General features: G+C 37.2%; 1 protein-coding gene across 1 annotated transcript in view; it reads left to right on the forward strand.

Annotated features, from left to right (window-relative positions):
* LGR5 (leucine rich repeat containing G protein-coupled receptor 5) overlaps nt 1-15,159 on the forward strand; it is a 54,507-nt gene that overhangs the window by 29,081 nt on the left and 10,267 nt on the right. The window contains exons 5-14 of the mRNA XM_054273260.1: nt 595-666; nt 3,049-3,117; nt 5,643-5,714; nt 6,530-6,601; nt 6,709-6,777; nt 6,908-6,979; nt 9,930-9,995; nt 10,192-10,263; nt 11,118-11,189; nt 13,091-13,216. Of these exons, the coding sequence (XP_054129235.1) occupies nt 595-666; nt 3,049-3,117; nt 5,643-5,714; nt 6,530-6,601; nt 6,709-6,777; nt 6,908-6,979; nt 9,930-9,995; nt 10,192-10,263; nt 11,118-11,189; nt 13,091-13,216 (762 nt within the window). The remainder of the gene's footprint in view (nt 1-594; nt 667-3,048; nt 3,118-5,642; nt 5,715-6,529; nt 6,602-6,708; nt 6,778-6,907; nt 6,980-9,929; nt 9,996-10,191; nt 10,264-11,117; nt 11,190-13,090; nt 13,217-15,159) is intronic.

The raw sequence follows: 15,159 nt of genomic DNA on the forward strand, positions 1-15,159 counted from the left end.
TTTTAGGAAGTAGCTACTGATTTTCATAATTTCAAAGAAAGGCAAGTTACAGCACTTCTAAGATTACTTGGTTTACTCATTTAAGGGAAGTTACAACTTTTTGTGTTATTGCTTTGTGCCTTTTTGCATTCTGCAAGCCTAATGTCCCTTACCTGTCCGCTGTGTTATCCATCTCCTCAATGGCTGCTCTTTTGGGCCATACCCTCTAACACTCTCTGAATACAAATCTTTCAAATATACATCTCACACCCCACATACAGTTTTTCAGGCATGTTACCTAACTAATTAGCAATCATTGAGAATATGTCTATTCATTATGCAAACCCCAGCCTGGAACTACAGGATACAACACTTTTGAACAGTCCAGGTGATTTTAAAACAGATCCCTTCTGTGAAACCAAATGGAGAGCTATTGGGAGAATGGGTGGTGGGTGGTAGAGGTGTCACCTATACATGCTCCTGCAAAAGCATGATTGCATATGATCAATGCATGCCTGAAAATAAGTTAATTTTGATTTAACTATCAAAATGTTTTGCTTTAGTCCACTGTGTGCAGTGTACTTTCCTGACTGTGTGCTTAATGTTCCCCTGCAGACATCTCCATAACAATAGAATCTATTCCCTGGGAAAGAAATGCTTTGATGGGCTCCACAGCCTAGAGACATTGTGAGTTGACCTCTTATTTGTTTCTTTTTTTTTTTTTTTAGAGTGTTTTCATTAGTATTCTGAAAGAATAAAAATAACCCAAAAGCCAAATGTGGGTTTTGGCTTGCCTAATCGCTACAGGATCTAAGTGATAGTTCACAATGACTCTGTGTAGTAAATCCTATTTTTGACTATAAAATTAGTTTGCCTTTTTAATAAGCATTGTCAATTGATAAATTGTTTGAAAGACAGCTGAAAACTGTGTTGAGCATAGAAAAAGGAATGACTATTCATGAACTTATGGTTGCCTAGTTTAGTACTATTTATTTGTCTGGTTCAATCAATAAAGCTAATAGCTAGATTGGAAATTTTCACAGTGAAAAGCTTTAACACTAAGAAACTATCTTACCACAGAGGAGAGTTATAAAATTAGATGGGTTTATTTTTTTATATCTGTAAAAAGCAAAAGTTCTAGGTAGTCAAATTATGCATGTGCTTTACAAGTGGGAGAAATATTTCAATTGTATCCAAGTTCTCATCTTTAGAGAGCTCTGATAAAGAATAGCACTGGTAAAGACTGAAACTTCCTCAACTTTCCACTGTAATTCTGTTTAGATCAATTCAAAAATTTTTGAGCTTTCCAGCAAAAACATAATCTACATAAAATACCAAACAGGAATGCGGTGCTAATTGTTAGCAGGAATTATTTTGCTACAGTTAGTCAAATACAGATGTTGTCTGCTGGAGTCATCCAGACCCCAGAAATGCCACAGGGACAGTAAAACTTTGCATGTGCTTCTTCTCGCACCTGCCGCAGTCAGCTGCATCATTTTCAGGCATTTTGGATGTTATATCCAACCAGGACAGAGGTTAAAAACCCAGTTATGAGAAACAAATTGTTTTAGACATGGATATTGCTAGTCTAAAAGTGACTATTTGCTTTCCCATCCACAAACCTGTTTACTGCCCACTTTCATCTGTCATTGAGATTAGGAGGCAAGGAGGTTTGGGCTTCTTGGGGTTTTTTATCACCAGTTTGATTGCATTGATCCCTTGCCACTGAATTGCAGTTTTACAATTTGGACTTTTGGCCGCCTGTGAGTTGAGAGGAAGTCCCTTAGTGTAGCACCGGAAAGGGGGACGGGAAAGGAAGAGGGAATATGTAATGGTTTGTTTTGTTTATTTAACTGATATTCACATGGCACTTGGTCACAAATGGGGAAAAACAGAACAATGGAATAAGTAATTGCAAACTCAGTCCCAGCCACCTGGCATGAGAGAGATGAAAACACAGAGGACAATCACAAACCCGGGAATAAATGTAGGTGCAGCCACTTCCCTGCAACAGGACAGTGTGGCACTTGCCTCAAGCACAGTAATTGCATAATGTACAGACCAGTTCCCAGATAGTCTCAAGATAATCTGAAGAGATCTTGGTGTAAATGATGGACGCCAGCCTTAAGATCATTTGTTTGCATTGAGGCGTAGGTCTGGAAATCACATATCACTAGAGGGCAAAACCAAACCGTACATGCCTGTAATCTCTTTTTGTCAATAAGCAGGAGAGATTTACAAGCAGGAAGGAAAGCCTTGTTGAGTTCAGACAGCAGTTTCCTGCCTGCATTACTTCAGCCTGATACTATTTCAATTTCAATCTATTGTAAACTGTGGCTTGGGTTTTGCCTGCCTGTTTAAAAAGGCTTTTGCTCCAGTTTTTCAGACTGTTTTCCTCACAAAGTGTTGCCAGAGAGCATCACAGTAAACTGGCATATCTCGATTTTAGTTTCAGCCATCTTCTAAATGCTAAAGCATACTTAGGTCATGCTGAGGGCAGAAGTAGGATTATAATCCATTCAGCCTACCAGAATAAAGTCTAATTACTGCTACAGCATGAGCATTTCTTAAAGCAGAGGTCACTATGGTAGCTACACTATCTTTTTTACAATTTGTGTGGTTAGAAATATTCTCTTGACTGTTATCAAGTCTTAAAATTAACAATACATCTAGAAATATTTATAGAGAAATGTATTAGGCATGTAAAGTACAGATCACCAAAACGGTTGAATATTATTTTGAAAGACTTTTTTCCCTGTTAATACAATGCTAAGGGTGGACAATTTATAAAACAACAAATCCCTTAGTAGTACTTGAATTTACTTTCTTTTCTTATTACAGAGTAGCTAAAATGTAACTAAAAATAGAATGCAGATAAAAATAGGAACAATAATGTGCTCTAAATAGACTTTGTTGGAAAATATCCATACACTTTTGAGGATTTCCTGTCTTTTTACTGTATATATTTATTCAATGCATAGAAGATGATAGTTCATTACAAATGCCAACAATGTTATGTTATCTGTTATGCAGTGCATAACTGAAATAATAATATCTATTTTCACACAGAGATTTAAATTACAACAGTCTGGACGAATTCCCCACAGCTATCAGGACACTAACAAACCTAAAAGAGCTGTAAGTACAGAGCTCATATTAGAAAGAAGGATGTTTTGTCTAGTATGTGATTTCTTTATTTTTTTTTTTAATGCTGGTGATTTTATCAGTAATTCTTTAAAACTGATATCCTAGGAAAAACTAATAAGCATGCCAACATACATAAAAAATAATTTTCAATGTTCAGTTTAGGCCATTCAAATTCTGACAACTTTTACTTTTATGTTGCCTTGTGCAGTTGGTCTTTTCCAGGAACTTCCTTTCTGGAATACAGTAAACAACAAACATAATTAATTCACTTTTAATCCTAAACACAAGAGTTAGATTTTGCAAACTATCCAGTGTATTAGTCTTCTAGCTATGAAGGCATGACAACCTTATTAGTCCATCAGGTTTAATTAAATTTTTCCAACTTCCCTCCCTCACCTCTATTAAATTAAAAGCAATTTATTTTCTATATATATAGTCATTTCTTTGTAATATTGTGAATAAAACACTTTTGTATATACAAGCATAGTTTACATCAGGAAAATCAACAATGAAATTAAATTATTCAAATTTATTTTGAAAAACAGATGAATTATAAAAAACTGAAAGTAATTACATTTTGTTCATACATCATACACACAATGTACACATTATTGCATATGCCCAGAACTCTTTCCTTTGACTTATTTACCATGTTAATGGTACTATCAGCGTAGATTTTTAACAAAAATAAGTCATCACATACTAGTGGGACATGGTTTTACCCCTGCTGCATCACAAACTGATCTAAAAGCCAACTTTAACTAGCCACCTGAGATTTTTTCCAGAGCAGGTACCCCCAGATACTGTAGACTCCAGCTCAGCATCTCCAGTGTTGCCAGAATGCAGCTCTGCAAGAGGCAGCAGGGCTATGAGTTTCCCAGCCCAAATGTTCTCAGCTGCTGTATAGGCCATAAAATAATTGGTATGAATTCCAGTGACCTCAAAGGATTGCCTTTTTGATGACCTCTGGAGTCAGCAGCCAAAAATGGGTAACTCGGTTTATACCAAATGCACCAGCAAACTGCCTGATGTGCCTGAGGTTACTATGGCCCCCACAGGATTTCACCTCTGAGTATCAGCTATGTGCAAGAAACGTTTGGGGTCTGAAATTGCAACCTGCCATGCCAAATGCAGCACAGACATGAGACCATGTGGTTCTGTGCTTTGTGTGGCCCTGGGAGCTGGTCCTGTAAGGAGGGGATGTGTTCCACAGACCCTCGTGGGAGCGCAGCCCCACCAAGGCTCAGCTCATTGCAGGGCCACCTTTGAAGGCTGGTTCTGGCTGGGACCTCGTGTCTCTCTCACAGTTTGTGCTGGAAACACAAACTGTGACCTGTTTGTGCACAGCTAGTAGCAGATATTGCTCTGGGAGGTAGTCGTGCCATTTCCTTGGGTTTTTTCTGCCATGCAAGGGATCCCATTCAAAACCAATCTGATTACTGGTTCTAGATGAGGTGCTCATTCTGCTTAGAGTATGCAAAGCAAGCAGGGATGTAAAGCCTTGCTCTGCAGCTCATCACCAGTAGCACAATGCCTAAACAGCTAAAACCAATAATGTGGGACCTGTTCAAGTAATGGCCAAGAGTGCTTGCCTCAGTGAACAATTGGAGGCTTAGTAATGCATAAATTTAAGCTGGGAAGCCTTCTTCATACCCGACTGAACTAATGGGAGTTTCCCACACAAATCATCATTGTTCTTTTGAAATCTTAGTTGTTCCTTTTGTTTTTCACAATGGAGAATTACTCATATGAATGAAATCCAGTAATTAATGATGAGACAAAGATTTGGCTCTCTATCCAGCAGGCACAATTACATTTTGTTTGTGTCCGCATTTAAAATATCTCAACAAAAAGGTGGTTGTGGGAGGATCAACATTACAATATAGTGTATAAAATAATTTCCTTCGTAAACTTGTGCCATCCAGCAAAAGAATGTTGAAGTTTAACAAGCACAGGGTGAAATATATTGTTATCTATTTAATTATTAATATCTAAATATTGATGTTCTTAGTTCATATACTTGTATATATTTACATTATATCAATATACAGACATGCATATACCCTGAATTTTAAAATGCCATTTTGAAGTTTTCTTCATCTGAATAGTTTTGTTCATTTAGAGAAGTGCAGAATTTCAGCAATTTTGCTGTCTCTTCTCTTCTCTTCTCTTCTCTTCTCTTCTCTTCTCTTCTCTCTTCTCTTCTCTTCTCTTCTCTTCTCTTCTCTTCTCTTCTCTTCCCTTCTCTTCTCTCTTCTCTTCTCTTCTCTTCTCTTCTCTTCTCTTCTCTTCTCTTCTCTCTTCTCTTCTCTCTTCTCTCTTCTCTCTTTTTCCTTTGCTTTTGTTTTTTTCAGTTCTGTATTATTCCAGAAAACAAGGATTTACCTTTACATATAGACACTTTTCTTTCTACAAACAGAAAACCATCACTGTGCATTGTGATGACAGACTGAAACTTCACTTCTTCACTTCTTCACTTTTTTTTCCTTGATATATAAACGTTTTTTTCTCTGTAGGGGATTTCATAGCAATAACATCAAGTCAATACCTGAGCGTGCATTTGTGGGTAATCCTTCACTTATTACAATGTAAGTGATAAGAATCTTTTCAATGACTCTTTGTATTGGAGACTGTGGAACTAAGTATCATATTTGTGGCTAATTGTCAATAGATTTTTTTGTGAGTACACTTAATAGCACGTCACCATACAAGCAAACAAGCTCATATCTTTCCAGCTTCGGGGAAAGAATGGCAGTTTTCAAGCACTGATTAAGGGAAGCAAGTAGTGGTCTCTGGCCTTTGACCTTTTATTTGAATGGTTACTTCTAAATCTCTTAGCATTATTGGCAACATAAAAGCTGGTAAAAATTACTCTTGATGGACTCCATTCTGAATTCCCATCATCTGACATGAAAATGAACTTAATGGACAACTTCAAATTAAGAAATTGCAAAATAAGTGTAAGAAAAATAATGATCATCTCGAGTAATATTCCATGACCAAAAGCAGCATGACTTCAAGAGGGCAAAGGAATCTCTTCTCAACAGGGGAAGTTCTGACTTCTGCAAGTGCTATCCTTACATTCGTCTCAGGTCATAACAAAATTCTTCATATGTGAAATTTTATCTTCGCAAACCTGGGAGGAAGAGAGAATATTTTGTTGACCAGCTTCTGGCATTAAAACAGAAAAACAACGACTAATTGAATGTTCAAAATGTGTCATGTGGCTGGTGAATATAGATTAGAGAGTGAGAAAAGCTCAGAAGTGACCTCTGCTACAACCAGAGGGCACAGTCTGTGATTCATCATAGAGAGTTTACTCATTTGATTATAGTATAATAATATATTTAGAATATTTTAAAATATTTTTCATTAAATGTCTTTTTATCCTTTTTTTTTTCAGACATTTTTATGATAACCCTATCCAGCTTGTTGGAAAATCTGCTTTTCAACACTTACCAGAACTAAGAACTCTGTATGTGTTTACTTTTTATTTTAGTTTTCTTTTTATATTATAATACTAGAATTGTCCCACACTTCCATCACCCTAATTTTATTGAAATTGTTTTTTTTTAATTTTAGGACTCTAAATGGTGCTTCACAGTTAACAGAGTTTCCTGATCTGACAGGGACTACAAGTCTGGAGAGTTTGTAAGTGCTAGAGAAGTATTTCTGCTTTGTTTTATTTTCTTGTATACTGACTTATTGTAAAGCATGTGCTGAAAAAATTTTGATTTTCAGTCTTCAAAAAGTAATTGTTTTTCATAAATTCTTTCTACAGGACACTCACAGGAGCACAGATCACCTCTCTCCCCAAATCAGCTTGTGACCAGTTACCTAATCTCCAAGTGCTGTACGTTTCAGTAAGATTATTAACATGACATTAATGCAAGAGATTAATAGACAAATGAAACTATTATGATCTCAAAATTACCCAATTACTACTATTTCTGTATATCACATTACTTCTTAGGAACTCAGCTCAGGGAGTTGACCCCTGTGTTATTTAAAAAGTTTACAACCTACTTACCAATCAGGATTTCTCATACATTGCTGAGAAAGAAATTTACTTGGTATATTTTTAGGAAAAGATAAAAAGGTTCTTGATTTTGTTTAAAAAAAGACACACCTACCTTATTTTCATTCATTCTGTCTCTCTTACAGTAGTTTGGGATTTTTTTTCTCACTAAGGCAAATAATTCATTGAAGTAAATAGAAAATATAAGTAAGGAGAGCAGTTTTGAGTACTTGCTATGTTCCTTTTTTAGTTTCTTTCCCAACCAGACATAAGTAGCTGGCTGAAGTTTTAACAGACTATTCTTTGACATAGCTGGCCATATTGGTATACTAAATACACAATATTATTTTAGCTTGGAAATTTCCTTGGAGTTTGCTTAATCACTAATGAAAGTAATCATTGTGTCCACTTCTTTGAGAATGAGCCAAAAGCACTTTCCTCTGTGTATTACATCACTAAGAATCTATTTGGTATTAATTCTCTGGCCAACATTGAAGTAGCACTAATTATAATGCATTATTTGAATACCAGAGTGAATGTCAAGAGCATTTCCAGAAAAAATTAAGTTTTAGTTAATGGACTCAATATAACCATTTCCAGAATGAAAAAAGACAGTCTCCTGCCAGAAAAAAAAGTCTGCACACAGAATTAAGTTTAAATATGTCCTGCAACATTAAAAAACAATAAATAATCTCAAAACAGAGTGCAAACAAATAATACAGCAATCAATAGCTTACAGAGTTCATAGTAGAGTAGGACTGTCCATTGGAAATGCCCATTTTTTATTTTTGAGTATTACCTTATATAATTCAAGCTAATACTTAAAAGAGGAGGGAACTGATTTATCAGCAATTTCAGGTACTCAAGAGCTGCTCTTTCCCCATTGCTGCCAGCCTGGAATGAGCCTGCTGAGTTCCCATTTTGCCTTGCACATCAGTTCTGGCTGTGCCATGGAGGACATTGGTGCACTGAACCCACCACCCATGCCTTGTGTGTGACCTTGCAGGGGCTCCCTGGCTCACACACACAAACAAATGCACTCAACTCACATCCAAGGGCTTTGGAAGGCAGTTTGTGCATCCTACTGAGGTGAATGTGCTCGAGGCTCCCTGGATGTGTGCTCACCTGCAGGAAAGGTGCCTGTGAGAGCACAACCCCAGCAGCCTGGAAAGGCTCCCTCAGCACAGCTGGGCATAGGGAACAAAGCCACTTGCCCTCTGCTGCTGCCAAGAGCCTCATCTATTAAGAAAGTGGGAAAAAAGACCTTAAAAATAAACAAGTAAAATATTTCCTGGAGTTCTGACAGAAACTGAAGGGTGTAAAGTTCAGGGATTTTTTCCATGTGTGAGGAGGGGATGTCAGTATGTACAAAATTCAAGCTGGTAACATATTTTTAAGAAGACCTAAGTGATAAACCTGTGGATGACAGAATAGCCAGTGTCTGCCACACATACAAAACATCCTTTACCTTGGCCTAAAAGTCTCTAGCTCACTTGAACCCTACTCTGTAATGTCTGATTTGTACACACATAAAACCAAACCAAAACAAACAAAAACCAACCAACCAACCAAACAAAAAACCCCACACCCCAAACATACTGATATTTGCCTTTGTACAGAGTAAAATCTGAGTAGAATACCTTAAAGACACACGCAGTCATTACTTGCACTGCTTCCTCTAATCAAATATAAAATAGTCCAAGTGCCCCTCTTGGAAAAATAACAGTGAAACTACAGTTTTACCAAGGGATTAAATAGGTGGAGGTGAACCAGTTTTAGGGAATTTGAGAAGTGAGAAGAATTTCAGATAGTGAAAAGTGAATCTCTTTAATGTGATAATACTGGATAACTGTGAAAAAGGACATTTTTTTTTTTTTTCTAATTCTAGGCATAAGCTTTTTTCTCTATTCTTTCACATGCAAATGTCCCATTTTGTTTTCCCTGAACAACACACACACACACACACACACACACACACACACACATATATATATATATATATTGGATGTGACTCTTGGGTGGTGGGGGCTGGTGTCTGGTTGCTTTTTTTTTTCCCCCTTCAGTTTCTGCAAATTGCCTGGGCTTGGTTTTGATTAGTTATATTATACTGTAAATCAGTCCAGATGTTTCAGTTATTCTGTAATTTGTTGAGTTTTGGCTCAAGTCTTTTTAAGATTTTTTTTTCTTCCCATGTAGTGATTGATTTCAAAGTCAGTTCCAATATTTTTTGACCATTTCCTTCAGTTATAAGATGTAGCAGTCTAAGGATCAGAGGCAATACTGCTTAATTAAAAGTGTAGAATGGGAAGATGATTGTGACTCTCATCAGAAAAATACAGGACCTTCTCTAAAAAAATATGAGTATATATGCTTAGTAGATTATTTAAAATTTTTAAAGTATTTATCAGAATTTAAACATATATATGAAATCTGTGGTATAAATCCAGATGGCCAATATCATTACTGTAAAACTCAAACAGAAGTCAACAATATCATTGCTGTAAAACACTCAACAGAAGTCTACACTTCAAGCAGGAAATCTTCAGACAATGAAAGGAATTTGCAAATGTGGATATGGAGTTAATAAATCTTGCCTTTTCTCCTCCTCTCTCCTCTTCAGTTAGAAATCAAAATGTGACAGATGAGAAATAAGTGAGTTTGTACACTTCTGTGACTGTGGATAGAAAGGAATTATTTTTAATTGAGCATGAAGGTATACAATGAAAGCTATTTTTTCTTTTAACATTCTTTTGATGTTAATCTATTTGTTTCTTGTATAATTCAGGGATCTGTCTTATAACCTACTGGAAGATTTACCCTGTTTTACTGCATGTAAAAAACTCCAAAAAATGTAAGTGCTAAACCACTGTGAAAAGCTTAAAAAGATTCATCTATGTGTGTTTGATTATAATTAACTTGGTTATTGCTGGCTGATTTGACATACCCCAGATACACTTTATTGAAGTGGATCATAAGCACAATCCAAAACACCCCAAAGTGCCTTCCAAGTGTCTTTGAAACTGAGGAGATCCTTATTGCTATTTCAGTGACTTGCATCACAACGAAATTGCTGAAATCAAAGCAGACACGTTTCGGCAGCTGGCTGCTCTTCGCTCTCTGTGAGTACCCCCTGACAGACATTCACACAGGTTCTCAAAAACATGGGCTGCATCATGTCTGCTCGTGATGTACCCCAAAAGATCCTTATTTCAGTTTTTCCTCATATGGTCTTTCACCGTGAGTTCATAACTGGGAAAGAAGAGCAAACTTTGGGAGGTTTAGCACCTGCAGCAATGAATTAAAATATTTAAGCTTATAGCCATAGAAACTGTCATTTCTAAATGTTTCTGGTGGAATTAGAGAGACTGACTGGGCCAGAGCTAGTATCTGTTGGCAGGTTCACGATATAATCAGCTCTAGGGAGTGGGAAGTCTTTTTACAGAGAGCAGCATCTTAAGATGTAGAGTCCAGTCATGTGCAGGTTTCCAGTTTTCACACAGACTATGTGCTAGAGGAGTGATTTTGTCAAGAAATTACTCATGGTTGGAATTTTTTGCAGAATTTTTTTAAGAGATGCTTTCAATCTCTTCGACTTTTTAGGGGTGGTGAAAATTGAGATTATGAAGTTAAGCCTATTGACCATGGGTTGCTGCTCTTAGTCACATGAGAATGTTTTAGAAGACTTAGTCCATATAACCCACCTTTTTTTCTGCTGCATTAGGAGGCTGTGAAGCAGACTGAAATGCCTTGGGCTGTGGCAGGAATTGAGACATTTTAAGCTGCCAGTTTAATAACACCATAACTGACTAATAAAAAGTTTAAAACTACTTTGCAATATGAGATATACAGGAGCTTATTGAAAATATTGGCATGTAATTGATACCTTTTTTATATTTAGGCCTTCTAATCAAGTGTTTGAAAACTTCCATATTCACTCAGTGGGTATGTAATTTTCTACTCACTTTTCTTGTAGGGATTTAGCTTGGAACAAAATTAAAACTATTCACCCCAACGCTTTCTCCTCTTTACCTTCTCTGATCAAACTGTAAGTATTTGAATATCTTATACATTCAAATTTTTGCATTTTTCTTCCAAGAGCATGCAAAAGTTTAATAACTTGGTGCCCCAGCAGAAATTGAGGGTTTCTCTATTCTAATCATCCAGTCCGTTGAATCCTTTTCTAAATGCCTGCTCTCTTGTCCTTCCCCAATTCACATAGGTATTACAGCAAAGCTGCAAACAACACTGTGTAGTCATTTGAGGTCCATGAAGATTATCAGTGCATCTGTCTCTTATCATTCAATTTATTAGCAGTTAATTTGTTGTAGCAGTGGTAAAGATTTTCTGTTATTTGTGCTTCGGACCTCAGGAATTGGATTAAAAATTAAATAAGAAACTTTTTTCCAGAATTCATCTCTATTTCGTTGTTCCTCATTTGATGAAATAGTTTTTCCTCTTTAGTAAGTTCAGCCAGAGCAGCTAGTGGTCAAAACATCAGCAGTCAGTTTTGCAGGCCTTGTTCACAAGCACTTCTCAGTGCATACTAATTTTTTTTTCCTACTTCCAACTGTCACAGTAATGCTCTTTTGATATGAATCACTGAGGCATTGGCTGTACGGGGAAGATATGATAAAAAATTCCTCTGGAGTCATCTTGCTACATGGTTGACACAAAAATATGATGCTGGGCATTTGCTCACAGATAATCTGGTAGCTACTAAACCTAAATTTGGAGACGTATTCATTTCTGTTGATGTGCAAAGCCCTCTGAATGGTGCACTGACAAATGCCCACACAGACAATTTTGTCTATAATATCCCTTTTGGGGCCCTTCTCAGAACTTACCTACTCTGTGAGGTGAGCAGAAAATTGCAGCTTTGGACAATAACATACAGCAGTCAGAGGGGGTTAAAGAAAAAAGCCCTTGAACACAAACAGTAACACAGTGTACCAGTGATTCCTGAAATGGGAGTCTCTAGCCTTGGTCCCCCTCAAGTCAGTGGTCACTTTTAGCATTGCAGTAGGACCTGAATTTCACCTTTGGTCTTTAAGGGTGCTGTGTGCAAGAAGACACACACTAAACAGGAAGGTAGAAGCCCAGTCCATCAACATACCTTATTTTATGCCTAGGCCTTAGATTTCAGTGTATAATCCAGACTTTCCTGTACATAAAAGCATTTCAACTGCATCAGACTTTGCTTCTTCCTCTTTGGCTGTTGCCCATCTGAAGTATAGAGAGTAGATAATTGTGAGGAGGACTGAAAAGACTCATTGAATAAATGGGAGAGAGAGAGAGCAAAATAGAAAACAATACCTCTGGACTTCCCCTCTTTCACTACTTTGCCGTATTGCCTTCATCACTTACCACTTTTTCATTCACCTGTTTTGTCTTCTCCAAGTTACCTGTCTGTGTTCATCTGCCCTATTCTGTCTTCCCTCAGCCACTCAGACAAACCAGCTTGGAAATGTCATCTCCCTCTGCTCCAGCCCAGACCTATCCCTTCCTGAAATGCACATCTTCCCCACACACCTGACCTGCTCCTTGGGCAGCTTTCAGGGCAGCTATGCCTGAAAATGCCCTGTATCATCCCACTGAATCTCTTCAAATGTGGGAAGCTCTTCAGCTCCTTTGAATTCAAACAGTCTAGGGAGAAGGTTTTAAATTCATTTGCTAGTCTCAAAACTGTCGCTATGAATGCTTTGAGTTAAAATTTGGGAACAGAGACCCAACTGACTGCTAGATGTTACTGTTAGGTTTCTGCTAGACATAAAGGTGAGTACTCCTGAGCAGTGCTGCAGCTTTGCTGCATTCACTGGGGGCCTCTGTTTAATACAGTCATTTTTTTATTGAGTTAGAAAACTTTAACCTATTTTTTCAATGTGACACTTCTAGTGTTGAAAAAAAAAAATGAAAACCATAAGCTGATTTTTATTTGCTGTTACGCAGGGATGTGTCATCCAACCTTTTGTCCTCTTTTCCTGTGACGGGGCTACATGGTTTAACTCATTTAAAATTAACAGGAAATCATGCCCTACAAAGTTTGATAACATCTGAAAATTTTCCAGAACTCAAGTGAGTATATCATTAAAACTAATAAGCCACATTTGTGTTCATGTGCAATGGAAGGTGTGTCAGTGTGTAACGCATGTTACTTCGTATTGTCAGTCTTTGATCTGTGCCATTAAAACTAAAGCAAATATGATAAAAATGATAGACTTCTTTTATTATGCTCACTTTCAACTGAAGAAACTATGAAGGTTTTGAAATATTAACCCCAGTACTTGCTTAGTACGAGCCACATCTGCTTCCTGGTGATACGTTTCAAAAGCTGTTAAAACAAAATCGCTGGCAGCTTAGTGATATGTCCTTCTTCTATGGGACTGTGCTCACAGAACTCCCATTAAACATCATGAGAACACAGCAAATACAAGGGAAGAATACACTGCTGAAAGACCAAAAGATTTCACCTCTTATGTTTGAACATTATTTTTGATTAAGATTCAGATAATGAATCTTTTGATTAAGATTCAGATAATGTTTTCCCAGTATTACTAACACCCTTTGATACTAATAATTTCTGTGGGTCCTCTGTGCTACAGGAAGGAAGTGTCCTCTAAAGATCATTTGCAGCTCTTCCACTCACTGGATGACCATGGCCTGTATGGAGCTTGAACCCATGACCTTGGCATTATTAGCACAATGCTATAACTAATTTCAGGGTCACAGCAAAGAGCGTTTTGTCTCTGACTTCAGAGTATTTGGGAGTTTTCCTTAACTCTCCTTTCATTTTTATATTTTAATTAGAAGATGCCAAGTGCAGCATATACTTTATCATGTTTTCCTGTAAAACGTTTGGTATCAGAAAATATGAAGCAGCTAAACAGTATGCACACAGTTAGAAAATCACAGAGTGGTTGAGGTTGCAAGGGACCTTTGAGGCTGTCTTGTCTAGCCATCTGCTCAGGCAGGAGCACCTGGAGCCTGTTGCCCAAGACCACACCCAGAGAGCTTTGGAGTATCTCTGAAGATGGAGAGCCCATCCTTAGGTTTTCACTAGATTTGCCTTTTGCACTGGAAAAGGCCCAAGAGTCTGAGCAGGCAGACAGCTCAAGATGTGAGCATTAGTGAAAGGGGCTGGAGTGTTTGGAGTTCTCAGGAAGGGAATGATGAATAGAAGTGTGGAGCTGATTAAGGCTCTGTGTGCAACACTGGAGGGATCCACCCTAGAACACTTCTGTGATGGCATAACACAAACTGAGATAAGAGCTGCAAAAAATGGTTCCAGTCAGGAAACAATGCCTTAAAGGTCTTAATAAATCCAAAAATGGTAGTTTGTCACAGGGGAAAATAGGCAGTCACTTCATCATGAGCATGAAACTATAACATTAGCATTCAAAGTACTAAAGGCCTTAAACCTCTTTTACATTACAGATCTTGAGACAGGTCTCAGAGGCCAAGAAGCAAGTACCATAAAAATCATGACTAAGATTATGTCATGCTTTTTCTTCTCTCATTGGCTTTGCCCAAATGCTGAGGCAAGTGACAATTCTAAAATTATTGAAATTTCTTTTAAAGAATGTAAACACAATAAAAGTGGTTACTCCAACCTGGCAAATATATAGTGATGAATATACCTTGACCTAGAGGCATAAGAGGTGCTGCAGTAGTCCTAGAATAATACAAGATTTTTTTTTTAATTCTTTTCTCAAAATTATACTCTATATGAATTTCCCTTCAGCAAAATTTTGTACATTACTCAAATGAAAGTACAGTGTATTTCATCTGGGCAAATTGTTAACAAGGATGTGTCCAACTAACTTAATTCTTTTTTAAAATGTATTTAAAGTATGATATCTAGAGTTAATTAACATCCATAAGAACAAATTATACCCAGTCAGGAGAGAATAGGGTAAAATTATGGTAAAATCTGCATGACTTTTACCATAAATCAAAATGAGATCAAGATTTCACACAGGATCACTGCACAGAAAACGCACCAAGCACCAAACCTAAAC

The sequence above is a fragment of the Melozone crissalis genome, unplaced genomic scaffold, assembly GCF_028551555.1.
Source record: "Melozone crissalis strain CALT ecotype California unplaced genomic scaffold, PUWL_Pcris_2 ptg000004l_1, whole genome shotgun sequence".
Lineage (NCBI taxonomy): Eukaryota > Metazoa > Chordata > Aves > Passeriformes > Passerellidae > Melozone > Melozone crissalis.